Source organism: Neospora caninum, chromosome XI, assembly GCF_000208865.1.
Source record: "Neospora caninum Liverpool complete genome, chromosome XI".
In the NCBI taxonomy this organism is placed as follows: domain Eukaryota; phylum Apicomplexa; class Conoidasida; order Eucoccidiorida; family Sarcocystidae; genus Neospora; species Neospora caninum.
In genome coordinates this window covers 683,760-709,377 of record NC_018397.1, presented here as the reverse complement: position 1 = coordinate 709,377, position 25,618 = coordinate 683,760, and the positions used below count along the sequence as shown (strand labels likewise).

The 25,618-nt window shown below is 61.4% G+C and overlaps 2 protein-coding genes across 2 annotated transcripts; one reads left to right on the top strand and one right to left on the bottom strand.

Annotated features, from left to right (window-relative positions):
• Positions 1-3,456: 3,456 nt before the first annotated feature.
• NCLIV_054030 (conserved hypothetical protein) lies at positions 3,457-10,932 on the top strand (the record flags this gene model as incomplete). The annotated part of the gene is made up of 4 exons (XM_003884955.1): positions 3,457-3,466; positions 3,910-6,053; positions 6,533-6,750; positions 7,155-10,932. The coding sequence occupies 4 exons, from the start codon at positions 3,457-3,459 to the stop codon at positions 10,930-10,932; spliced, it is 6,150 nt and encodes a 2,049-aa protein (XP_003885004.1).
• A 3,529-nt stretch (positions 10,933-14,461) lies between these two features.
• Positions 14,462-24,710, bottom strand: NCLIV_054020 (conserved hypothetical protein; the record flags this gene model as incomplete). Its single annotated transcript, XM_003884954.1, has 4 exons — positions 14,462-19,354; positions 19,547-22,651; positions 22,945-23,073; positions 23,553-24,710. 4 exons carry the CDS (start codon positions 24,708-24,710, stop codon positions 14,462-14,464), a joined length of 9,285 nt encoding a protein of 3,094 aa, XP_003885003.1.
• Between the last annotated feature and the right edge of the window lie 908 nt (positions 24,711-25,618).

Below are 25,618 nucleotides of genomic sequence, written 5' to 3'. Positions count from 1 at the left end.
GGAAGGCGCTGGAACGTTGCTCCACGAAGAAATGCTGTCTTCGTCATGTTTGCTTTTCCCATCGCGCGATACAGCGAAGCCCCCGAGAAACAAGCCTCCCGCCGACAAGCTGGACAAGGAAGAAGAGAAAGGAAGGACAGAAGCGGAGAGATGGATGAGGGAGACAGGGTCGAGAGAATAAGAAAGCCGGCTCGCGTTCGCTGCAAATGGAGGCGCCTGTGTCTCTCCAAGATGTGCCTCACACTCCTCAGAAGGCCCTCCAACGTGAAGAGGCTGAGGGGCGATCGTCGGTGTAGGGAGAAAACGAGGCTCTTTTGCGTTCCCATCTCGTCCCAGCGAGGCCGGGGAGCGCAACGAAGGCAGCAGAGAAGACGACGAGGAGGGGAAGAGAGGAGAAGCTTCTGAAGAAGCCGGAACGGCGCCAGAGACTGCGCTGCTCATCGCGTGGTGTGCATCTGAAGAGCCAGCAAGATACACGGCAACAGAGGATACAAGGGGAGTGGCGGGCCGGGGAAAGGAGGCACGGAACGCCGAAGAAAGACGAGGCAAGAACGACCAGGCATTTGAGCTCAACCACATATCTTCTAGGAACTTAGAAGGGACAGCAAAAGGTGTTTCGGCAGCAGGAACCGCCACATGTATTCTCTCTTCGCCTGCTGCAGTCCTCGAGGGTGCGGACCTGCCGCCGCCTTCGCCTCGGATCGTCGAAGAGCGAAAACGGTGTTCGTGTGTCAGTTCCATTTTCGCTGCTGAGGCACCTGGAAGTTGGACAGGGAATACGGAAAAGGGGAGCAGCGAGGACGGCGATCAGAAGAGAAAACGGGAGACAAAGAGTCGAAAATTCCGCAAAATAACACCACGGATGCGGTCGCTTGACTCCTCACCAGTGAGTCCCTGGTACAGAAAGGCCCCTTTCCTCTACGAGGAGAGCAGAGGACGAGACGTGCGAGCCGGGCGAGTCGCTTTTGGAGGGGAAAACCCGAGTTAGCAGAGGCCGTCGATCTTGTGTATTTGAGGCAGAAGCCTCATGCAGTTTACTAGGACACCCACCAGGCAGGCAAAAGGGCGAAGGAGGCACGAAAAAAGACGAAGACAAGGGGGACATAGAGAAGCTGAGAAAGGCGAGGCGGTCATCCCGTTTCTGGAGCGCGAGAAGTAAGCAGAGAGAGAGGCGATTCCGGAGCCTGCCAAAAAGCAAAAAGGACTGGCCACGCTTTTATTTTTTGCCGGCTGCATGTTCTTTCGCAACTGCATGCGGAACAGAGTGAACCAGCGACGCTCTGCGCTCCCTTTCTCCCCGCGTTTGCTCACCCGGGCGTGAGCTGTTCCGGCGAGTTGTCTTTCCCAGAGCTGGTCCACAGCACGTTTGTTTGAGGTGTAAAGAACTTGTCTTTTGTTCAATCTGTCTGAGGGGTGAAACATGAGACTTGCAACTCCCTGGGGCTCTTTTCCGCGCCGCTAGCGGAACCAGCTAACAGTCCACTCCCCGCCATTCATGCATCCCTCGTCGACGCCAAGGCGGCTGCGTCTCGTCGCCCGGGGCAGCGCCTTGGCTACCTTCCCAATATAGCGCGGAGGGTGGTCACCAGCATCTACAAAGCGGCCGAAAAGCGACAAGCGATCACGCTCCCTCCCATTCCCGCCGAGGGTCGCGAGAGGGAAGTCCTCGACAACCTCTGTCACTTTCAGATTCTCGGACCGGCTTTGTCGACTGGTGGCGAGGAAGTCGTCAAAGAGAAGCGCCTCTTTGAGGGATACATTTAAAAGGGGCGGCAGTTCTCTCTGCAGGTATCGCGTGGTCCAAGGAACCCACGATCGCAGCACACCGCGCGGAAGGCGGTCGTACGTTTTGCTTTCTTCCGTCTGTGCGTTTTTGTCGTCCCCTTTGTCACCTTCACCCAGTTGTGTCGAAGCGCTCCCTGGGCGCTTTCACACGACCGTTTCCGAGTAACTCAGCGACCAAATCACTCGCCACAAATTGACTTCCGAACCCGTTTCAGCCCGCTGGCTCCGCACTCTCGCGTCAGCTCGAAAAATGCCGTGCTGATCGTTTGCCATAGACTCTCTCCGGTGTATGTACACCCGACAGTCATTTCGGTCCGTTTGACGTCCTCTGTTTTGTCGCGTGGAAAGTGCCAGAGTGTGTCGAGCAACCAGGGTTTGCAGCTGGCGCCTGGACGGGGTCGTGTACCTTTTCTCCCACAGAGGTTATGCGGAAAGAAACCGCGCACGCCAGCACATCGAACCTCGACCGCGAGAGGAGTCGAACCCGTCCAGTTTGCGTTTCCCGACTCTGGATGTTGGAAATGTCATTTTCGCAGTAAGATGCATCACACTCCCACGTTTCGGTATCTTTACTCTCTGGCATCGCCCTCCATTTCTCGGCTCGCCGCCCGGCTCGGTGGACTGTAGGCGCACTGGAGAGCGCCTTTGTTGCTACAAGATTGACTTCGCGCTGTCCTGTCGCCCCCTCTGTGGGTTGTTTTCCGTTTGCTTGGCTGTCGCTCGTCGAGTCGCCGTCTCAGGGGGTTGCCTTCTCATATAGCCCCGTTTCTTGGTTTCCGAAAAGACCCCGTTTCCGTATACTCCGCTTCCGTTCGCTTCTGTCTGGGACGACCGGCCTGCTAGATCGAGCTTCAGCCGGCTGCTCCGACTGTCGGCGCGTGCACCTTTTCGACATGAAGCTGCTGTTCTAGCGGCGTGGTTTTCGTGCCGTCCTCTCCCCGCTCGGACCGTTACGAATGCTCCACCACGATGGAAAGCACGGGCGAAAGCGGGCGTTCTTCGGCAAAGGTGTCGCGGAGGGTAGTGACCCTAGTCCGGTGGCTAGGAAGAGGATCGAAAGGAGCAAAAGAGGATGGGATTCAAGAAGAACACAGCCGCTTCATTCGAGGCGCAACGTTTTTCAAAGGCGGACGCGGAGAAGACGCCGACAAACGGCGGAGCATTTTGTCGTGGTTGTCTCTTAGAAGAAGCTCGGGCGACGCAGATGGCGGCAAACAGCGGGCGCCGGCCTTCGAGAGAAGAAGGAAACGGTACCTAACTGTGAGTTGGAAGTACAAAAAGAGCATTGGCATGTCGGCATCCTTCGTCTTCGTGTGTAACCAAATTCTCGCGTCAGGTGAGTGGCAGTCTTCTTCCAGAGACCAGGAAAGAAGGAACCAGCAAGGTAGAATGCAGCGGGACGGGAAGCAAGAAGAGAAACCGTACAAAGCCGGCATTAAGAACACAAAGATCACATATAGACCATGTATTGTGATTATCACATTATACGTAGATATTGTGTCTGTACAAATGATCCGCGATCCAGAACTGTATAACTCAAATCGAATAAACAGAGACATTAAAGTCCGTAGGATACTGACAATGACTAGCTACTATCTTATACCTTACTACCGCATTGGTGCGATGCTTATACTAAACAACAGTGTTAATGACTACAGCTTCCAATCAAACATGAAGACCGGTAGGATATTGAAATGCAACAGTTTTAGCTGTCTTAAGCAGTCCAGTGAAAAAAAAGACAGACGGCGGACGGCCTGTTTCCCAGACCGTCCCCCATGACGGACAAACGTGTTCCGCGAGTCGCTTTCGACTGACGCCTTCCGCCGTATTCCCTCTCGCCAGCCGCTTTGCTGTTTCTCGCGTCTTCTCGCGGTGTTCCTTTTCTGGCTAGAATTCTGTTGCCGTCCTCGGCGCCCGGTCGCGTCGGCATCTGCGGTGAACGGTGACACACGCGTAAATGCGAGGGGCGCGATTTTCAACTCCTTGGCTCCGTCTTTCTTTCCTCTCTTCGCGTGCTCTCTCCGTCTCTCTTCCGTCCACGTGCGTTCGGCTTTCCGGTCCGACCTCACGTTTGGCACGGCTTCGACATGCAGGCGGTGTCTGTTCTGCGTTCGCTGCGTCCAGGTCTAACGTCGATGCCTTTGACGCTGATTGACTTCGGCTGGCTGCCGTCGCTGCTGATGAATCTTCTCTTTTGCTTTCTCTCCTTCATGTGTTCTCTGCTGCTGCTGCACTCCGTGACGCTCATTGAAAACAACCAGAACTTCAACGAACGCTTCGAGTACTCTGCCACGGTCCGGCACTACCTCGCTCCGTTGCATGGCGGGGCGCCTTCTCTCAAGCGGTTTCACCCGCTGTGCAGCGCCGTCTTCAGTCAGTATTCTGCAGGGAGCGAGGGGACGAATGGGGCCAGGCAGGACACTGTTGCGTCTCTTTCGCGTGGAGACGACTCCGCATCCCCCTCGCCGTCGGCGGGCTTCAGCTACCCCTACGGCCCTGCGCCTCTTCTGAGACGTTTTCTCTGCATGGTGTCGCTCCGGAACGCTGCCCAGCAGCCTGCGGCGAGTGTATGTACACCACAGAACACGCAGACGGGAGGAGAGGCACTGGCCGGCGCCGCGGAGGCGAAGAGAGGGGAGCGAGAGCAGAGGAGGACAGAAGATACAGGAAAGACGCGTGCATGTAGTGCGGCTTCGCCCTCGGTGAGCTGCGTGGCCGCGCCTTCTACATGGTGCGTGCCGTCCGCTTCCTCGGTTTTCCTGTTCGTCGCGTCTCTCTGCAATTTGCGGAAAGGATGGTCCCTCGCCGTGGGAGTGGCGACTTCTCTCTACAGCCAGGTCGTCCGGGGTGTACACAGCGTCATCACCCGAGCCCCGCCGCTGCTGCCGCCAAGCTTTCCGCGGACCTTCACCATGCTGCTGCACTTGAACACTTTCCTGTCCACCTGTTCTGCCGCGCTGCTGGTGGCCTATTGTATCGATTGTCTCTTTCTGACGGGCTTTTCCTTCACGCTTTTTCTCCCCCTTCTGCCCACGGACATCAATCCCTTCCAGTCGGTCTGTGGAGCTCTCGAGTGGCTGGGCTCGCTCTCTGCGCTTCTGCTGCGGCCGCTTCTGGTCCTTTTCGACGTGGTTGTCTCCTTCCTCCTCGCCGTCGTTTCTCTTGGCCACGGCCCGCTGTCGCTTCTCGCGCCCTGGGTCCCGAGCTGGGTGTCTCTCGACGGCGACTTCGCGTCAGTTTCAGGCGGACTGCTTGGAGAAGCGCAGACAGGGCTCGAGGGATTGTGGATGTCGCTCTCGGTCCTTGTCGCTGCCATCACGAACTCGCTGTCCCTGCCGCTTGCCTACGTCCCGGCGGGCGTTTCGTCTGCGGTCTCCCAGTTTCTTGCGAGTCTGCCCGAAGCCTTCGTTGCCGGTTACACCAAAGGCAGCGGAACGCAGCCCTACGCGGTCCCCTCCCTGCCGTTTCTCTACGCCCTGCCCAGTCAGCGGCAGATCGAAGAAGTGTTCTCCGGTGTATGTACACCGAACTGTGACGGGGCTCCGGCGCCGGCGTCGTCTTCCCTTCTGCCCGCCGTGGTGAAGGCGTTTTTCCTCCCGGGCGGCAACCAAATGGCGGAAAGCCACTCGGAAGCGACTTTGTCCGACCTCGCTGCAGCCGCCGCCGGACAGAGCCTCGGGACCGAGGCCAGTGTGTGTACACCGTGTGTCGGCCACATGGGAATCACTCTCGGGTACGCCGTTACCGCCGGCATTTGCTTGCATTTGGCTGCCGCCGATCTTCAAGATAACATGCAGCTCCAGTTTCTCTCCTTTGGAGCCATTGTTGCCGCCGTCTTCCAGATCACAGGCTCGGCTGCTCTCGTCCTGCTGCGACTCTCCTCCGCGTCTTCCTTTTCGTCGCTCTTCGCGTTCACGGCCTCGTCGCCCCTCTCTGCGCCCCTCTCTGCGGACGGCGCGAGTCCTGTCCCCACACCTAGCGAAGGGTTGCTGGGTCCAGAGGGCACTTGCGCGGCCATCCCGCAGATGCCCGGTCTCCGCACATCCGGCCCTGCTGCCGAGAGGATGGTGAGCGGGGCGCCGCGTCTCCCGAGCGCGGCCACACTCGCGCACGAGCCAGGCAAAGCGTCGGGCGTCCTCTCTTCGCCGTGGCCTTCCGCAGTCGTTCGGGGGAGCGGCATAGGCAGTCTCGTCTCCACGTTTGTCGACGCGTACAGCTTCTCCAACGCACTCCCGACTTGGGCGAACGAAATCAAAGACGACGTCCCGGTACGGAAAGAAATCTCTGCTCACGCGCGCGTATGCGTTGCCAGTTTGTGGATGTACTTCTTGCCTGTGGACACACACGAAAGCTCTATTTAGCTCGGATACAGCTGGGGTTTTCCGCAGACGCGAGACGTCCAAGGGAGGCTGAAAGCGAGGCCCAAAGCGGACTCAGCGCACGAGCGACCACACAAAAACTGGGATGCAGCGCGGTGTGCATTTGCCGCGCGGGTGGCGGTCTCCAGTCTCTGCAGGCCCGCGTGTGTTTGCGGGCGACTCGTGAGGATGCAGGCCTGCCGATAGAAATGCACTTTTGCGACGTTTCCCGCCGGGGCAGATCCCGCGCGAGCTCGATGCGTCCGAGAGGAGCAGAAAAAACCGGTCGATGCGGAGACGGAATCACGGCCGGCGGCCCCCAGGCCGATGCCTGTCCCTCCGGTTTGCATGCGTTCACAGAACCTTCTTCCCTCTCGTGTTGGCTTCAGGTGACCCGGACGATCCTCACGAGCACGGCGTTTTCCTGCGCCGTGTATTTCCTCTTTGGCTTCCTGTGCGCGGCGGCCTTTCCGGCCCCCTCGGCCTCCTCAAACGTCCTCGCCGCCATGCTGCCGTCCTGCACGTCCTTCGTGGCCGTCGCCTGCATCTGCTTCTTCCACGTTTTCGCGCTGCTGCCAAACATCGTCACGGGGCAAATCAGCTGCCGGTAAGAGGAAGGCCCCGCCGCACGGAAAGGCGGAGACGACAACGCAAAAAACAGCGCGCGCGGCGGAGGACGAAGCAGGAAACACCCAACTGTTGGGCGCGCGTCTCGCAGTGTCTGTGTCGCAGAGGAACTTGGCTTTTGGCATCTGTTCTTCGGATCTCCACGCGCTCGCGTGGCACCGTCAAACGTGGTAGCGTTTGTCAAAGAGAAACGAGAAGCGTGCGCAGGAGAAAGACGTGGGGCAACCGGCGCATTCGCTGGCGAGTACTTTTTCTCTGAGCCCCGACGCCGTCATCCGTCCTTTCAAAACCCGCCCTCCTCTCTCCAGTCCTCTGCGTGTGCTTCACCTCTTTTCTATCTGTTCCGACGCGGTTGTTCTTTTTTCTCTCGTCTTTTGTGTTTAGGTACGATCTGATCAACATGGCGATATGCATGGACAAGCAGTCGGCGTTTTTCACTGCCTCGAAGCTTCCGTGGTTGTTGTATTGGCTCTTGACGTTTAGTCCCGTGTTTGCGCTCCCGTCGTCGCTCCTCACGCTCTCCACGAACGTCCTGCTGAACTTTGCGGCCCCGGCCGTGGTTTTCATCTACGCGTTGCACGCGTGTGCGGATGGCGGCGACTTTCCCGACGCAGAAGACCTCGACGCGAAACTCCTGGCTGATAGCGAGTTGAGCAGTTCTCTCCTTTTGAGCAAAGCGGAGCGCGAGGGCGGCAGCGATTTCTCGGGCGAAACCGACGCGCATGGCCTCTCGCCTTCGCCAGACTGGGCGTCGGAGTCGGCGCCCCGCGCGGGCCGCGGAAGTTTTCTGTCTCTGTCCCCCGAAACGCGCGCCGGCTTTTCCGCAGACTCGCCGACGCTCTCGACTCCCGTCCACCCTTCGCGCCTCGTCGGCGATTCGCTCTCGACCGCGGGATCGATCGCGAGTGTCTCCTCGCCAGGCAGCCGGCTCGCCGTCGATGCCAGTGGCTGCGCGGGCGCTTCCGGTCTGAAGAGTTGCCTCAAACCCGCAGTCGCGGGCCTCCGCTCCCAGGGCCGAAAGAAGACAGTCATCACCCGCATCGACGCGGGCGCTTTCGCGGGACACAGCGCCGGAGACGAAGATGGTCTGCACAGACTGCGAATGGAGGCGGCAGAAGCAGGAAGCCGCCGCGGGTCCGGCGGACCGCATCCGGAAGGTTCGGGCGCGATGGGCGCCTTCGGGGGCGCCTCGGACGGAGGGTCTCCGAGCGCGTTGAAACGCGCGCAGACTCAAGATGTGCTGCGATCGGCAAAGGCCAGCGGCATCGGCTCCTCGTCCCTCGAACTCCACAGGGGCGGCCCCAGCCACGGGAACGCCCAAGGCGGGGGCGCGAGCGGCAACGCCGGCATGGCGCGCGTCTCGGGCGCGGTCGCGGGCGGCGGGTGTGCGCGGTCGCGGGAGGTCCAGAGACAACTCCACGAATGGCTGCAAGAGTACTCGCGACAGTTGCCCGACAGCGAAGTCGCGCAGCTGCTCCAGCGGCAGCAACAGGAGGAAGAAGACGAGCGACGCAGACTGAAAGAGGAAGAAGACGAGCGACGCAGACTGAAAGAGGACGAAGACGAGCAAGAGACCCGCCGCAAACAACTCGGGAACGCCTGGCTACGCCGCCAGGCCCTTGGAGAGATGTCCCCCAGCGAAGACGAAAAGGAGCATGTAGGCGAGAAGGAAGAGACAGACGAGGAAGGGGGGAAAAACGCAGAGGTAAACAAAGAGGCAAACGAAACGGCGAAGGACGGAAAGGGAGAAGACGCGAGAACCGAGGTCGACGATGGCAACGTTGATTTGTCGAAGAATCAGGACACAGCAGACGTGTCCTTGGAGCCAGAGGCGGACGCCCAGACACATCGAGGGGAGGGCGCGAAGGCCGAGGCTGAGGCAACCACGAGTGTCCCTGTTTCGTCGTCGATATCGACGGCACATGCCTCTGTCAGTGGAGTCACAGTCAAGGCCTCAGACCAGCAGGGGAGCGCGGCGGGCGATGCAGAAGAGAGCGCGGCGGGCGATGCAGAAGGGAGCGCGGGAGAAACGGGCACGCAGGAAGCGGGATCTGGCCTTCTGGGGGACTCCACAGACGACGGCACTCGGGACAGAAATGGAGGGCATCCTGCGACCGGAGACACCCCGGAGGAGACAAAACGCGAGAAGGAAACCAGTGAAGGCGAGGCGGTGACGCCTGTGCCTCTGGGCCCTGGAGAAATCCCCGTGGAGTTCGCGGCGGCGAGCGCGGCCAGCCGCTTTGTCAGGAGGCAAGTCCGGACCCGTCGTGTCGACGCAGCCTCGGCCGCTTTGGAGGCCAGGCAAAGGGTGAAGAGAGAGGAGCAACAGCGCGCGGCAACGAGAGACAGGGAGGCGCCTCTGGGTGGCGAAGCCGCCGGCGAGGACAAGGACGTTTCAGGAGAGGATGAGGGAACGCAGGGCGAGGCTGCAGTCTCTCGAGAAGCGACAGTAGTCGAGTTTTCAGAGTCGGCTTCCTCACAGTCTCTATTGCCAGGGGAGTCGGTTTCTGTGTCTCCGATCTCTCGCACGCTGTCGCCTTCCGCCCCAGAGGCGTCCCTGACCGGGCCTCTTCCTTCGGGTGTCTCCCAGTCCCCAGCAGCCTTGGCGCCTGGGGAAATCCCAGTCGAGTTTGCTCCCGCTACCGCTGCCAGCGCCTTTGTTCGCCGCACGGCGAAGTCTGCGCGGATCGACTCGGTGGCGGTGGCCCTCCAGAAGAAGAGGGCGGAGCGGCAGCGGAAGCAGGAGATGGAACGGCAGGAAAGAGAGACACAAGTCGCCGTAGGCGAAGCCAAACGCGAGGCGGACCCAACTGACAGCTGTGCGACAGAGATGGAAGACGAGCACACCAATGGCCCCGCTTCGCCGTCTCCTCCGTCTGCTTCTCCGTCTTCTCGTCCGTCGTCTTTGCCTCTTTCCCTATCGGCGGACTCTCCACGAGTGGAGACCCCAGAGCCGTTTTACGGGGCCTGCAGCGAGGAGCGGAACAAGGCGCTGGGGTCGGAGACAGGCAGTCCCTTTTCGGTGGGTTCGCTTTCTGGTCAGAGATCCTTCGAGACAGTTGTGGGCGCGGGCAGTCGTGTGTTCTCGTGGCAGTTCCTCCGACGAGCGGCGGAGAGTTTCAAGGGGGTTCGTCTCGCGTCGGTGTTCACGCCTCGTCCGCGAGAGGGCCGACAGTTCGGCGACACGCCTTCGCGGCGGTTCTGGTCCCTGTGGAGTCGCAGCGGCAGCGAGGAGTCTGGGGACGGTCGAAGCCCCGCAGGCCTCTCGTGTCAGTCTCTGGTGCGCCAGTGCACGAGTCGCCTGACGCTGCAGATTCCAGGCGCTCTCCGCTTCGCGCAGGAGACCAACTCTCGGCGGGGCTCGACGTCGACCTACGCGTCGGCTTCTCAGGCGGGAGAGGAAACCGGCCCGCGTGTCGTCGTCTTCTCCTGGCTTCCGACAGTTGAGCAGAAACTCGTCGCGACCTACGTGCTGCTGCTGGTCATCTGCTTCTGCGCCGTCGCGGCGCTCGCCGAGGACATGCACGCCTTCTTGGAGGCCCTCGTCGCGCACGCGTCGCGCGCAACCGTCTGGCTCTTGCGCCTCTTTCTCGGCGGCGTGTGGGGGACTGCGTCGAGGGGCGCGCATGCGCTCGTCGGCCTCCTCGCCGGCGTCGTGCCCGGCGCGGTCTCTGCGCGGGCGGCGGATCTTGTCGCGTGGCTGCTCGCGTGCGTCTCCAGTCTCGGCGACGCCGTCGGTCTTCTGCCGATCCCTTCCCTTGATGGCCCCGCAGGCTTCGCCCTGGGCCTGGTGTCCCTCGCCGCGAAGTCCCCCCGCGCGGCGCGGCTCCTCGGGCCGCTCTGGAGGCTCTGGGGCGCGCCATCTGCCGCTGGAGTCTCGGAGGGGAGCGCGGCGGACCCGTCCATGCCTTGTGCGTCGGCCGCAAACGACGGCGCAACAGCGTTCCTGCCCAACGCAACGGATCTCGAAACGGGAGACGAGGAAGGCCTCTGGTCGTTCGAGGCGTTCTTCCTCTCGCTGATTTCCCTCCTCGTGACAGCTGTCCCGCTCTTCGTCTACGTCTCTCCCGCGAGACAGAGAGAACGGAGACGGAAACGTCTCATGCAAAGGCGAGTCTCCGCCGACAGGCCGGGGGTGAGACGCTTGGACCCGGCCTGGTGACCGCGCGCCTCGCCTCGGCGTCCTCGCTTCCCCGTCTCTTCCGCAACGCGGTGAGAGGGGGGAACCGCGAGGGACAAACCGGACGACGCCGCGCGCCTGGGCGATGGGCCTTCGGGTCTTTGCAAGGCCGACGACGAGGAAGCGGTGGAGGAAAGAGTCCTGCCCGCGCCTGTTTCTGGCAGCGGAACGGAGAACAGCCATGAATGGGTCCAGCCGCAGGGGTTTTGGCGGCACCTTCCGCGGGGCCTTCGCGCCGTGTAAACGGAGGGGAGCAACCTCACACTCGGGCGACCGGCAGAAAGGGAAAAGGTCGTCTCTTCTCGCGCGTCATCAAGGGCAGCTAACCAGCAGGCGAAGCTGGCCGTCCGAGACTCGAGAGCGGCGATGCGCCCGTCGATAGACACGCAGCCAGGCGGGGTCCCAGAAAGAGCCTGAAACTCAAACGTCTTTCTTTGCGGGCCCCGAGCAGTTCTACAGCGATAAACATAAAATGGGCAGACCCACGGAACGCTGAAAACCCTCTTTTTTCGGCGGGTGGTGTTGATGTAACGACGCTTCTCTTCTCTTGACCAGAGGAATGCGTGGAAACAAGTCGCTGGTGTATGTGTGTCTTTTTTTGATGGGGCTCTACGGGCCACGCGCACGCCATAACGAAAGCCTCTTCTTCCCGGGTGAGGGGAGCGTTCTGGGCGATGTGCCCCAGGAGTCCCGTCGTGAACTGCGCCACACACACGCTCGGCGATACCGCGGCTCACACACAACAGCGGACTTGCTGATTTGCGTGTGTATATGTATGTATCTGTTAATTTATCTGTGTATAATTCGTTAATAGTCCATCTGATCGTATCGATAGACCTTTCCCGGGGCAAGGGGTTTTTTCATTGCGTGTCCGCGTCTCCAGTTGGAGGATGCTGCTTGAAGGCATGTGCATGCAAATCGGAAAGTAAAAGCGAACCCGAGCGCACATGTCTCGGGAGCTCTGTCGATGGGGAGTTCCATTGACAGTGAGATGTCCCTGCGCTTTGGCTTGCGCGCGCTAGCGTCCACGCCAGTTGCCACTGTGGGCCTTCCAGTGGCGGTCGCGAGAGTGTCGGGTTTTTGTTTGCGTGTGCGCGTCGCGCCTTCTTTTGCGAAGCCCGACGGCTCGGCAGCAGGTTCAGCAGACCGTCGTCGCTGCATGAGGGGCGAGAAGGTGCCGTGTCCCTGTCTCTGTTTTGGCATGAAACTGTCTGCGCCGGGTTGTCTCTTGTAGATGGGAGCCTCTCCACTCCGGAGATGGCGTCTGGGGCCTCTGCGCGTGCGATGCGAGAAAATACCAAGTGGCTTTCTGGTCGGTCGGAGCCTGCCGAGGGTGTCTACTTTCCCCTTTTTCCACGCATGCAGACGTCTCGTAGAGGAGAAAAAAAGTGACCTCGGCGAGAGACAGACGGCGACGCGGGGTAGAGTGGCGTCGCGGGAGGTTTTGACTTCCCCCCCTTCCTGAGTGTGGAGGGAAGCAGGAGAGACAGAGACACAGAGCAACGTGTCAATGCGTCTCAGGTGAAAACAGTGTCGCTTTGTCAGAAGGGTCGTTTTGCAGCGCGCATGATCTGTTTCGTTGTGAATGTGCAGCATATTTGTCTCTCTTTGGAAGACCCGCCTTAAACGTCGTCGCAGCGTCGCGCTCGGAGGGGGGGCTTCCGGTTCGCTGCGTCTTTGCGAGTTCGCCTCGCAGCCTGAGACTTTCGCAAAGTCGCGGGGAAACGAGTCACACACACACGCAGCCGCGGAAAGGACACCGAATCTGCCTTCTGCACAGAGCACGCCGGCGTCTAGATTCGAAACTCCACCGCTGTTTTGGCAGGCTCCCAGCGGTCCAGTGAGGCGGCTCTCAGCCACAGGCATGAAGAACGTGAGTTAAATAGTCCCGGGTTGAGAATTGCGGGATCAAATGCCTAGGCGTGAGTACTGGAATACCCAGAGAACTGGGAGTGGTTAAACTGGGCACGAGAGGCAGCATTAGAACGATTCCTCTGTCTGCCAGTCGCTGCCGCCAGATGTCTCGGAAACCCCGAATTTGCCGGACGGGTAGAGTGTGAGCTTCGCACCTCTACGCAGGGACGAGAAAGAAAAGGACGCATACCGCAACGGAGCATCTATTTGTGATTCAAGGTCATTGGTCGCCACCGACAGACCGCGTCTGTCTCTCTTGGAGAGCACGCGAAGCTCGCATTTGAACATTTTCTGGAAAGTGGGAGTCTTCCCTCGCAGCGTCTCACCGTCGGTCGCCTCAGACCGGCACAGAAAGTAGCCGCTATCGTGGAGTGTCTCTCGTTTCTGCTTAGACTATCTGCGCCCATGGAAAGTCGAAAGAAATCCGAGAAAATATATGTATCACGTTCTTTCCTGTTGGATGGGGAGTCCGATCCAGTGAGGTTCCGCGTTTCTGAAAGGCGACAACCCGGCGTCGCGGTGGCGAGCGTTCGGAAAAGAAAGAGCGGAAGCCAGGCGGAGCACGGAGCCGAGCCTTTAAAGAGTGTCTTCTCGAAGGCGAAATAGAGAGACTACAGATAGCGAGAAATAAAGATGCAGAAGGGAGAGACAGAGAAAGTGAGGGAAACGGTTTATCAGCGAAGGGATATCCGAGTTGCTAGAGAACAAGCAGCGAGACCGAGAGCCGACTGGCTGCGAGAACTGGCGTGAGCGACGCCTCAGAGCGAAGGATCGCACGCCGAGCTGAAGAGAAAGAGAACAGACTTCGTTGTCAGGCAATGATTCTGTTTGGGAAACGAATCGTTTGCATCCCAGACGGGCTGGTATTGGGACAATGTTTGTACCTTACGAGCCGACAAGGACGGGAACATCTGTGTCGACACACACACGCACGATGAAAAGTCGACGTCGCCCTGAGAAGGGGGTGGAGAGACCGCCGAAAAAAACGAGAAACAAACGCCAGAGATCCTTTCTTTCTCAGAGCGTCTCCTCGGCCTCTGGTTCTCACACCCCGTTTTTTGTTGGGCATGCACACCGCTCTCTCAATACGACGCTTCTTGGAGCTCCGCGACGGCAGACGTCGTGATTCGCCAGTGCGAGACAGCTTCGCGGACACTCGCTGTTTTGTCGCGACAAAACTACCGGAGCCTGTCGGTTGTTCTGTCTGGCGTTCTCGGAGGTAGCAGGGCAAGCCTCCAGGAAGAAACAGAGTGGAGCGGCGGCGAGCGCAAAAACCGCGACGGCGCCTTCCTCCCGGGAAGGACAGTTTCGCACAACGCTGTTCCCGCGCACTTCGTCGGCAGCCAGCAGAGTCGCTGTCCCTGTGGCGGTGTCCAGGACTGACGGCCTTCCAGCCTCAATTGAAGAGCCCTCAGAAAGTGTTTGAGATGAGAGGTTTCGAAAAAAAAATACGTGGAACGAGAGGCCGTGCCCCCCCCGGGGTGCTTACAAGTCCAGGGTTGGCGGTGTCGCCTGATCGCTCCGTGGGGGCTTCAGCGGCAGACGCTGTTCGATGCCTTTCCTCGCTGGTTCTGGAAGCGCCTTCTCGGCCTCGCGCTCAGTCTTCCTTCGGGATGCCCCCAAGCGAGACGGAGAGACTGAAGTGTGTGGGGAGGAAGGACGACAGGAGACAGGACAGCGACGACGAGTACGAGACACTCGTGATGGTCTCTCTGCTGTTGTGTTGACATTTTTTCTCCGCACACACTCTGGCGCCAAACCCGAGAGTTTTCTGTTCCAGGATGAGCCGTTCCTGGCGCGTCTCAAAGGCGTCGCCTTTGCTCTCCTCAAAGACCCACACGGCGCCGTGACCTTTCTGCTCCACGCGTTCTTCCTTCTCGCGCTCGCTCTTCTGGATCCGCCGGGTCCGGCCGCCGAGGGGCGAGTCTACGCGGCTGCATGCGACGCTGCAGTGGCGACTCACGCGCCGCCGCGCCTGCAGGAACTGCTGGGCGACCTCGCGCTTCCCCGGCAGCGGCAGGCGCCCCTCAAGAAAAGCCAGCGCGTCGCTCTTGCTCAGAGGCAGACGGCCCCCAGACGGCAGGCACGCGACAGCGACCTGCTCGGGCTTCTCCGCGGCGAGAGAGCGAGCGGCCTCTGCGTAGGCTGCGGCAGCTGCGGCTGCATGCGCAGCAGCCGTGAGAGCTGCGCTGGTGGCACGGGACGCGGGCGAGAGAGGAGCCAAAGGGAACGGCGGGTCGAGTTTCTCTGCGAGTCGGTCGCACCTCCCGCGGCAACTCGCGCCGTCGCCCTCGTCCACGCGTTTCCGAGTGTCTGGGCACGTCTGCAGCGCACGCGCACCCTCGCCCCCACTGGGCGGCAGCGGATCAAAGACCCGCATCGTCAGCGACGCTCCGTCCTCGTGCTTCACGTACCTGTTCACGCGCCGCCGGTGCGCAAAGGCAATCGAGGCCGTCGATAACGGCGCGTTGGACGGCCTCGCGTTCTCCTTCCCTCGCCACTCGCAGTCCCGGCGCCCCGCATGCAGACTGAGGTGTCGGCGCGTGAGAGGGCCGACAGTCGAGCAGGACGCCGACGAAAAGGAGGGCGAATCCAGCGGCTCGAACAGTTTCTCGGCTTCCCGGGGGTCGGCGGAAGGTGCGCCCGACAGCCACTCGGACCCGTCCGCGTCGGAGAGGAAAGACGCGTTCGGTCGGAAGCCGTCGTCTTCGTCTTCTCTCTCCGTCCCGTCTTTGAAGATACGCACGCGGCCCAGCGAACAGAAACTCTTTCGCTCGTCGGCAAAGTACTGCGCATGGCGCGCAAAAATGGACGGAGACGCGAACGGGACCGCGTCGGTCTTCAGCTCCACACGCGTGAACAGAAAGTCGAACCCCGAGCACGTGGTTTGCCGAGTCATCGGGGCCGGCTCGAGATTCGACGACCGCACAGCCTCTTTGTCCCGCGAGAACAAGGGAAGGATCTCCTCTTCTCTGCCTTCCTCCGACAGCAGCGCTGGGAGGCGCGGCGGAGACACTCTGCCGTCTCCACCCCGAGCGCTCTCTTTCTCCTCGCGCCCGCGCAGCTGCTTGAAAGGCGGGTCGGGGTCAACCTGGATGAGGTCTTCATCTAGGCTCAGTGACAGGCCTCCGCGTTTCCTCTTCTCCCCGGGCTTGGCGCAGCCTTCGCGCGCGACTTCACGCTCTCCGTCTGCGTCTCCGCCGGCTTCCTTAGTCTCGCTGACTAACGTGATCTGCTTGCTTGCCTGTTCACCGCGAGAACCAAGCAAACAGTCGCGCGGCCACGGCGGCCGCTGAGGCGGACTTCGATCCCCCTCTTCTCCCCTGCCAAACACAAAGAGCCCGGACAGCGATCTCCCGCCGCTCTCTTCCTCGTCCCCACTGACTCCTTCCGACGCTGCTTCCTGCTCCTCAGCCACAACTTGTCCCCAGAAGCGTCTCTCTTCTTCGCTGTCAGAACCCGAGACATCCGCAAGGCCGGAACGCCCGTCGGCACCCGACAGAGACAAACAAAGCGGCGCCGCCTCGGCGGCCTCCCCAAGAACCCTAGGAGACGCAGAAGCTGACGGAACAGCTTGTCCAGCGGACCGCAGCTCTGCGGGCTCCTCGAGGTCCCCCGCGGGCTCCTCCAGCGGATCGGGGTTTGCATGCGAGGCCTTCGATTCTTTCCCCTCTTGCTCGGGCGAGTCGCCGTCCTTCGCGCCAGGGCGCTCTCCCTCGCACTCCAGAGTGAGATGCAAACGCGGCAAAGAAGGAAGAAGCCCGCGATGCGACCAGGTGACGCTCCCGGAGGCGCGCACCGCAGGCGAAGAGAAGCACGCGACGCGCAGTGAAGGCGCGTCTTCTCCGTCGCTTTCGAACCGACCCTCGTCAGTTTCCTTTCCTACCCCGACAAAAGGACGCAGAGGCGCCTGCGGCAACAGGCTCTGTGCAGTCCAGCGAAGCCTCCCAGGCGCCCTCGCCCTGTCTCCCGCCGCGTCCGCGTGTACCCGCGAGCTCTGGTCCTCACTGTCGTCCGGCGTCCGCGAGCGTTCGCTCTTTTCTCCACTTTCCCACTTTCCCTTCTCGTCTTGCGAGGCGTCGCCTGGCTCCTTTCGGCTCGCTGCGTCGTCTGCCTCGGTCGCGAGTGCTGCGCGCGCCGCTGCGGAGAGCGCAGGACAACGTCCAGAGAGAAAGAGGGGAGAAAAAGGAGACGAAAAGTGGAAGTCCACGTCGTGCAGCTCCAGTCTTTCCGAGCGGTCCAGATCGTTGCTTTCCATCCGCGCTGTTTCTTGTCCTGGAAGGAGAGAAGTTCCGTCGCTCTCGTTGGTGCTGCTCTCGTCCCTCTCTGTGAGCGGCGCGGCCGGGGCAGGCGAGGAACACCCCGCGTCCCCTGTCGCTGCCGGGCTGCGCAGGGGCGGAGACAACTCGCTGGTGCACGGGAGCGAGAGGAGCGCGCACTGCTTGAGACGGCCACCGTCCTGCTGCGGGCATGCGTCCACGTCCGAGCCGGGAAGGCGCTCGCGCGAGATCAGCGCTGCGAAGGATGGAAACGCGCCCTCGCATTTGCCGCGGTGGCGAGGAAGGAAAGACGCGGCCGAGAGGAGCGGCGAGCCCGTAAGGAGGACAGGCCGCGACTGACAGTCCGGGGGCGAGATGCACGGAGAAGAAAAGGACGCGGGGTAAGCTGTCGAAGCACCGGCAGCCGAAGGACTCATTTCCTCCGTGTGGATCTCTCTGCTCTGAGACTCTTCGCCTTCCTCGTCCCCGTCACGTTCCTGTTCTCTCTCCAGCTTCCCCTCGTCTCTCTCGAGCTTCACCTCGTCTTCCTCGCGGTCCTCGCCTGCGCGCGCTCCCCCCACATCCGCCCCGGGAGTCGCGTCCACTTCTGCTGCCTCCCCCCGACGCGGAATCGAAGGCCAGCCTTCACGCGTCAGAAACGGCAAAAGGCTCGAAGTCTGCGCCGACAGGCCGAAGGTCGGGGCGACGGAAATCTCCAGATCGACTGGAGCCGGGCGCCAGCCCAGCGCATCAGGAAAGCTCAGACGCGTGTCAGAAGCAGGGAGTGAGCGCGCGGCGGTACTTGCCAGGCACGCAGAGCCAGGGCAAGAGGACAGGGGCAACGCGGAGCACGAGGAGGAAACCGGCTGAGAAGAAAGCGGCCACGAAGGCGAAGAAGAGTAGGGAGGAGACGCGAGAGAAGTCGAGGCGAGATGGGACGGAGAACATATAGGAGAGGCCGAGACGGAGCAGCAGGCTGCAGGGTCGGAGGCAACAGCAGGAGAGCGCGAAGACGAGGAAGCGGCAAGCGAAGACGAGGAAGCGGCAAGCGAAGACGAGGAGGCGGCAAGCGAAGACGAGGAAGCGGCAAGCGAAGACGAGGAGGCGGCAAGCGAAGACGAGGAAGCGGCAAGCGAAGACGAGGAAGCGGCAAGCGAAGACGAGGAAGCGGCAAGCGAAGACGAGGAAGCGCCGGCGGACGGGGTCGTGAAGGGACAGGACTGCACTTGCAGCGAGGAAGACGATGCGGAGACAGACGCCGCGGCGGGAGACGAAGAAGCTCCACAGGACGAGGGCGAACAAGACGCCGAGGAGGCGGAAGCGAAGGAGGACGACGCGAGAGAACACGACGCGTACGGCGACAAGGCCTCCGAGGGGATTTGGCGGGGAAGAGACTGAAGACGCTCGGACGGGTCTCGAGAGACAGAGAAGCAAGAAGAGGGGGAAGGCGGCGACGAGAAAACGACGGGTGGGCAGTTTGTCGGGTGGGCGATGACCAAACTTTTCGGGCGGGACAGCTGAGAAACGGAAGAATGCGTCAACAGGATCGGGAAGGACGGCGACCGCGGAGGCGAGCACGAGGACGACCTGAACGAGGCTGAAGCGGAGGACGCGCGACAAGACACGCGAGAAGACGGAATGTTACCAAAAGGACGCGGCGTGAGCGCCCCCAGATCTGAGTGCGGCACGCGAGGAACGCGTCCACGTGGGGACAAGAGCGGCTCCCACCCTGAAGCATCGGCGCCAAAGGAACGCGACCGCGACAGAGGGGGTGGGTGCGGAGCGGCGGAGAAGTCCGTTTCCTTGACATCCCGAAGCGGAGAGGAAAGCGGCCCGTCGCTCGCGTCCGCCTCCGAGCAGCCCGCCACGGGAGGCGCTGCAGGGCTGACGGGCGAGAGCGAGACACCCGGAGGCGAGGAAGAGGTGAGGACGCGCGCCGCAGAGTCGGGCAAGCTCCGTGGCGAGAGCAGGTGGAGCAGAGACGGCGCAGAAGCAATGGCTGGCGGCGGAGCAGATTTGTGCAGAGACTGTTGAAGGACCAGCCGACTGGGACGGCGCCAGGAACCGGACAGCGTCGGAGAAGTTTGCGCCTGGGTAGCGCACGACGCGTCAGGATCCGGATTCGCTCCGTAAAGATCGATGCAGTCGCCTTCACGCGCAGGGCCGAGATCGAAGAAGCTGGAGCGCAGCGGCGGCGGAGCAGTGGGAACGCTGGAAGAAAGGTATTCCCTCTGCAGAGAACAGTGCACGAAAAGCATGCACGTTTCATTCGAGCCCGCAAGAACGCAGGACGCGAGATCGCGTCTCTTTGAAGCCCGCAACTGGGGGGCTCTCGAGCAGGAAAACGTGCCCGCAGGCCACATCCCAGCGGAGCTTCCACGCCCGCCTCACTTGCACTCGAGTGTGCCTCTCTGTGCTCTCACCTGAATCTCGCGTTTGACGCTGTCAAAATCGCTGGCCTCGGCATCGAATCCAGCGGGAGCAAGTTTGCGACCTCGGCCTCCGAGTCGTGGATCTCCCTTCTCGTCGCCCTGAAGGTCTCGGTTTCGTCTCGCTGTTTCTTCAGGCTTTGCCGGGGCCTCCCGGTCTCGACCTCCCCAGCGGCCACGCAGCCAGCCGACCGGCCGTTCGACTTTTCTGGCGACAAAACTGCGGTCGCGCCCGGAAGGAGACGCCAGAGAACGGGAATCTCCAAGCGAAGAGCCGGAACTCGCGTTGCCTGACAAGGAAAGAGCGCGCGCGACACGGTCCTCAGTCAGGGCTCCGGCGCCCTGCGGCGTCTTGCGCTCTCCCGCGCCGAGAGCCGAATCCGCACCGGAGTCTCGAGCCGCGGGAAGGCCTGCGTCGCCCGCCGCGGCTCTGTCGGTCGGACTCCCCGCTTCAGTCTGTGTTTTCCCTGCGTCCGGGAACTTCAAGGCGACGGTGCGGAGCGGCGACGAGAGAAACGCCGAGGACAGCGACGCGCGAGGAATGGGCGAAGCCTCCCCAGTCGAGAAGGCTGCCGGGGACCTCGGCGACCTCCCTGCGAATCCACCTACGGCCGCCTCGAGCACCGTGCGGGACAGGCGCTGTGCTCGCGTCGAAAGGTCGCGAAGCGCAGAAGCGCCTTCAGGTTTCGTTCGAGACAACGTCTCCGCTTCGCGTTCTCTTTGAAGCGCCCGCGAAGTCTCCTGCTGCAAAAAGGCAGCCAGCATGGACGAGTGGCGTCTCGCGTCCGGAGCAAAGAAGGCTCGCGCGATGGTGACTGCCGAGCTGGGGCCTTCGGCCCCGCAACTGTCTCCGTCTGGGCCCTGCGGCTCTGGACTCAGACCTCGAAGGCACAGAGAGGCGCGAAGTCTTCTGCGGGAAGCAGCGATGCTCGGCGTGGAGAGCGCGGCGAGGAACGGCTCCTGGAAGGCAGCCTCCGGCGAAGCGGCCGCGGACGGACCCGCCTGGGACGGCGAGCCTTCTGTCTTCGCCTCGAGAGGGGAAGAGGCAAAGGCAGAACTCGGAAAGGTGCCTTGAGGGACGGGGCCGTACCCTTTCTTGCCCCTGAGGAAGAAGCAGCGTCTGGAAAATGAGGGCAGGAGTGTCGGGTCCGCGTGCCACGGGGTATCCTTGTCGAGGTTGGGGTCCGTGGGGAGATGAGCGGGAAACTCGCACGGCTGCGGCTCTTTCCAAACGCGTTTCTCCGTGTCTCCGGGGCTCGCAGTGGAGTCGACGCCGCTGTCCTCGGTGTCGCGACGCAAAGGCATGTCCAGGACGGGATCGGCGCCCTCAAAGAGCAGCGCAGAGACTGGATGAGGAGCGCGCGTGGGTGTCGCGGAATCCGCTGACCCAAGGGCGTCTTCATCAAAAAGCTGCAGGTCACCGTCTTCGCCATCGGCTAGACCCGGCAATTCATAGCTGTCTTCAGAGAAGCAGAACGGAGACAGTTCAGGTTCATGCAGCGGTGAGAGCCCAAGAAGATAGTCGCCCGAGTCGAGTCGTGCCCCGTGTTCCGAAGCGTTTTCTGTCCCCTGAAACTCGTCCTGGCTTTCGTCTTCCACTGGATCCTCGGCGTCTCTCTCTTCGCCCTCCACGACCTCTTCCTCCGGTGTCTGCTCAGCCTGATCGAGTTCTGCAGTCCCCACCTGCAACTTGGCAGGGCGCACAGTTCGGCCGCTTCCGCGCAGGTCCAATGCCGCAGCCGCTCGCCCCTCGACGTCTTTCTCTCCTTTGCTGGCACTGCTTCCGCTGGCTCCACGGTCGCGTCTCTCCTGGCCGCGCCCTTCCCCCCAGATGCCTCGGGCCTTCCCCCGAAGCAGCCCCGCGACTGAGATGGTTCGCGCATGCAACCCGCGGCTCTCTGAATGCTCCGTGGCCCCTCCCTCCCTCAAGTGGGCAGAGTGGGACAGAGACGCGGAGTCTCCTGCTGTCCAGCTGCTGCGCCGACTTGCAGGACGCGGCTCCAGGAAACTGCCCCGCCGCCGGCCTGCGTCACTGCCTTCCGAGCTGCTTCCACGCCGCGTCCCTCCGCCGACGGCCGAGAGGGCCGATCCGTCAAGCGCCTCGCCCGCAAGTGTCGCGCGAAACGGCAAACGCTTCAGGCCGCGCGAAGGGAAAGCTGCTTGCAAGGAGTGGGGCTTCCGCAGCCCCGCGTGCTTCTGCGAAGAGAACACGCCGGGTGCCGCCTTCTCGCCCATGTTCGGCGCACTCGCGATGCTCCTGTTCAATGCCGGCGCGCCGCGCCCTTCGCTCCGCTTCAGCATCGCGGCCGATAAGCGAGGGCGGCCGCTGCAGCCGGGAGCCTGGTCCGGGGAGACACTTAAGCTGCTGTCCGTCTTTCTGAGGCTGCTTCCGTCGGGTGCTAAAAAGTTTTGGAGAGACAGGGACGAAGCCCGCGTTTCCAGCGACGCCATATCGACCGCTCCGAGGGCTCGCCCGAGGTCGCTGCTTGAACCGGATTCCTCTCCCGACTCCTTGCCGCAGATCCGCACAGCCAGACGACGAGACCCAAGACTCGCGACAGGCAAGGAACTCCTCGACTCGCCATCGACGCTTGCCTCACAGTCTTCAGGCTTTGCATGCGCCGCACTGCCGAGGCGATGCGAGAGCAGCCTTCGCGCCCGATTCTTCCCGCCTGCGACGTGCAGCACCCCTGGCCCGGCCTCCGGAGACACCTGTTTCCTCCCCGGGAGCCGGACGCCGGAGACGGTGCGGTCGCCGCGACCGCGGCCGAGTCCGGCCTTGGTCGATTTCGAGCTCCCAGGCAGACCCGGAGCTTCGGCCAAAGACGAAGGCTGAGCGTGTGCCCGCGACACAACGTGCGCCGCAGAAGCGGTCTCGAGGGCGCGCTGCCGCGTCTGCCGTGTGGCTTTCTTGGCGCGAAGGTTGGAAGACACTTTTCGAAAGAAAACCTGGAGCGGGACAAGGATGTCCCCGTAAAGAGACTCGAGGGACATGCCCACGTTGTGGTCCCCGTCGGCAAACCGAGCCACGCGAAGCGACGGCAGCTGGCGTGCAACTTGCCACAGGCGCTTTGCATGCGCCACGGGAATCACGTCATCCTGCAGAGACAAACGAAACGAAGCGCCGACCCAAGAGTGAGGACCGCGTGGCCACGCAGGCACAGGAAGAACGCCACAGAACTCCGGAGCGGACGACACCGTGGATGCACGGGCTTGCGTCCGGGGAGGGCGGTGAAACGCGAAAGACGCTGCAAGTGGGCGAGACCTAAGAAGCTAACCTAGAGGCGACGCAGAGAGGTAGCGAGGGAGAGGAGCGAGAGAGGCGAAACCCAGAAGCTGAAAGAATCTACCGCACTAACCAAAGAAACCAGGGACACGAGACCTGTGCTTACCGCCTTGCCATGGATAATGCAGAGTGGGACCGTGGGAATGCTTCCAATCGCAGCTTCGTTATTCCAGTGGTGATGAACCAAAACCCTTGTGAGGGCAAGAGGCGCATCTGCCCAGTCCGCCGCCACCGCCTGAAAGCGCCACACGCACGGATGCCGAGGAGAGGAAGACTGAGGAGCGACAGAGTGCAAGGAGAGCAGTGGAGAGACTGCAAAGATCATCGCAACGCGAGGCAAAGAACACACGAGAGCAAGGACGCGAAAGCAAACTGCCACGGGATGCAGACTAGACCCATCGAAGAAACAGAACGGCCGCGGATCGCCGTTTTTTTTCCAGGATGTCGGCCCCGTTTTTCTTCTTTACACCTGGCGCGCAGCGGTCGGTTCTAAGCCCGTGGGTACCCCCAGCACGCAGAGAGGACGTGAAGAGAGAGCAGAGTGAGAAAACAGGAGCGCGTGATCAACCGGCACCCGGAGAAACACCTACACAGAGACACAGCGTTCACCTCGACGGAGACGACGTGTGAGGAAACCGTGGAGACGGAAGGGTTGCCAGGCGACCCGCGACACGTGCCGTCGTGTGAGGGGAGAGAAACTCGAACGGCGCTTACTGCAAGCGAGACGTAAGGGGCGACAAGGACGAGGCCGCCAACTCGGACGTTGCACTGCGCCAGCTGAGAAGCTAGCCACGCGGCTGCTCCCGTCCCGATGGATCGGCCGCAGAGAATAATTCTCTCGATTGGGAACAGAAGTTGGTCGACCAGGAACTCGAAAGCGATCCGGGCGCACAGATCAATGCCTCGGCTGCTTTTGTCGTAATCCTGCAACAGGCCGTATCCAGGGTACTCGAAAATGAGGATGGTCACTCCGAGCTCGTCAGCTACGATTTGCAGCCACTCGCGCATCATGTTTGCGTCGCATGCGTTTCCGTGGAAGTAGAGAAGGCAGAATCCTTTGCCGTCTTTCCGTCGGCCTTCGCTTCCTTCGCCCACCCCCCCGGTGCCTGCTTCGCCGACGAATGCTGCGGGTCCGCCTTCCTGCGCGAACCACCGGTCTCCTCCCAGAGTCTCCTCAAAGAACGCGATGCCATGTCCAGAGAGAGCATGCGCGACCTTGGGACTGGAGGCCGCGTGCGAAGGACACGAACTCGGCAACACAAAGTCGGGCAAAAACGACGAGGTGTCTGCCTCTGGGACCGCTCCCGGATGTTCCTCAGGACTGAGGCTAGTGTGGCGTGACGGATCGGTCACCACAGCGCCTTCTTCCAACTGCTTCTCGCCGCGTGCCTGCGGAGTGCCGCCCTCGGACTGACGACTGGCGAGGGTCGGGACGCTGGTGGCCTCCCCGGCCTTTCGAGGGTCTGTGCTCTCTCCTCGTTCCGCATCCTTTTGTCGCGCTGGCGCAAGAACAGTGCGGGAAACGTGAGCTCGACAGGAGGATTCCAGCGGAGTTTCTGAGGAGAGACAAGGGGAAGAGCAAGGCCGCTGGGGGCGGTGCGTCGACGCAGGAGCGCCCGGTGCTCCCGCAGAGGCGCGCGGCAGTTGAAAACGCCAGGGGAAACCGCCCGAGCGCAAAGAACCGACGGAAGGTGTGGTTCCACGTCGCGCGGGGGTCAATCGCGGTCGGATAAGGAACGCCGGAACTTCCCGCGAAGGAATATATTTTGACCGGAGTAAAAGAAGGCCGGGCGTGTCTAAATCGTAGGACGACGGCGGGGCGGGGAAAACGAGTGCTGAATCGACTAGGGGATTGCTGTAACCGGTCCCCATGATGGCTCGTCAACAACAGACCAATCGAGTGATGTGAGAAAAGCACGCGATCACAAATGTATTCGAGGCGAAGCGCGCGGCCACCTTCAAATGTCGCGCAATATGTCCAGCACAGGTAGAAGGCATACCGATTTACAACCCCTTGTAAGGACCGCTGTGGAGTCTTGATGTGAAACGGGTGTATGAACCTTCCAGCAAAAAAATGCTCGTGCCAAAGCATCGATATGGTGACAAAACGGTGAAGAGCTAAAGACCCACACAAAAGCGATTTAGGTTTCTGCTCCTGTACCGAGGGGAAGGGCGTGTGCAAAAAAGACGAGCCGCAGGGAAGAAACGACAAACAAAGCTGAAGACAACCGCTAAAAAAGTACATGAAGGCGACTAGAAAAGAGTACGAAAATAATTACGTTCTTTTCTTGATAAAACCAGGGGCACGCGGGCCGTCTTGGAGTGACCCTCCCTGCCGAGCAGCACCCGAGTTCTGCAACTGTCTGCGAAGGCGCCTCAACAACGAAAGGCAGAAACCACGGAAGAGAAAAGAACCGCGTTAAAATGTTCACGAGAAAACAGAAAACACGTGTTCTAGGCGCAAGCGAGTAGCGACGCAGATTGTGTTTACCGGGTCCTCATAGCGGGTGGTAAGCTCAGTCGCAGGGAAGGAAGCAAAAGCTGCGAAATTCCCGCAGCCTTACAAGACAGTGATACACCGGCGAGACATGAATCGTTGGAAATCGCAGAAAAGATGAGAAAGATGACCACACTAACCGAAGAAAATTCCTTGTTAATTTCCGTGGTTTTTACCACGGGAGCGGCAGCGTGGCTGAGCGGGCACGCAGGACTTGGACGCGTCATTCCAACGCCAGCATCTATAACTCCCGTAGCGCCTTCTCTGTGTGTTTTCCACTAGG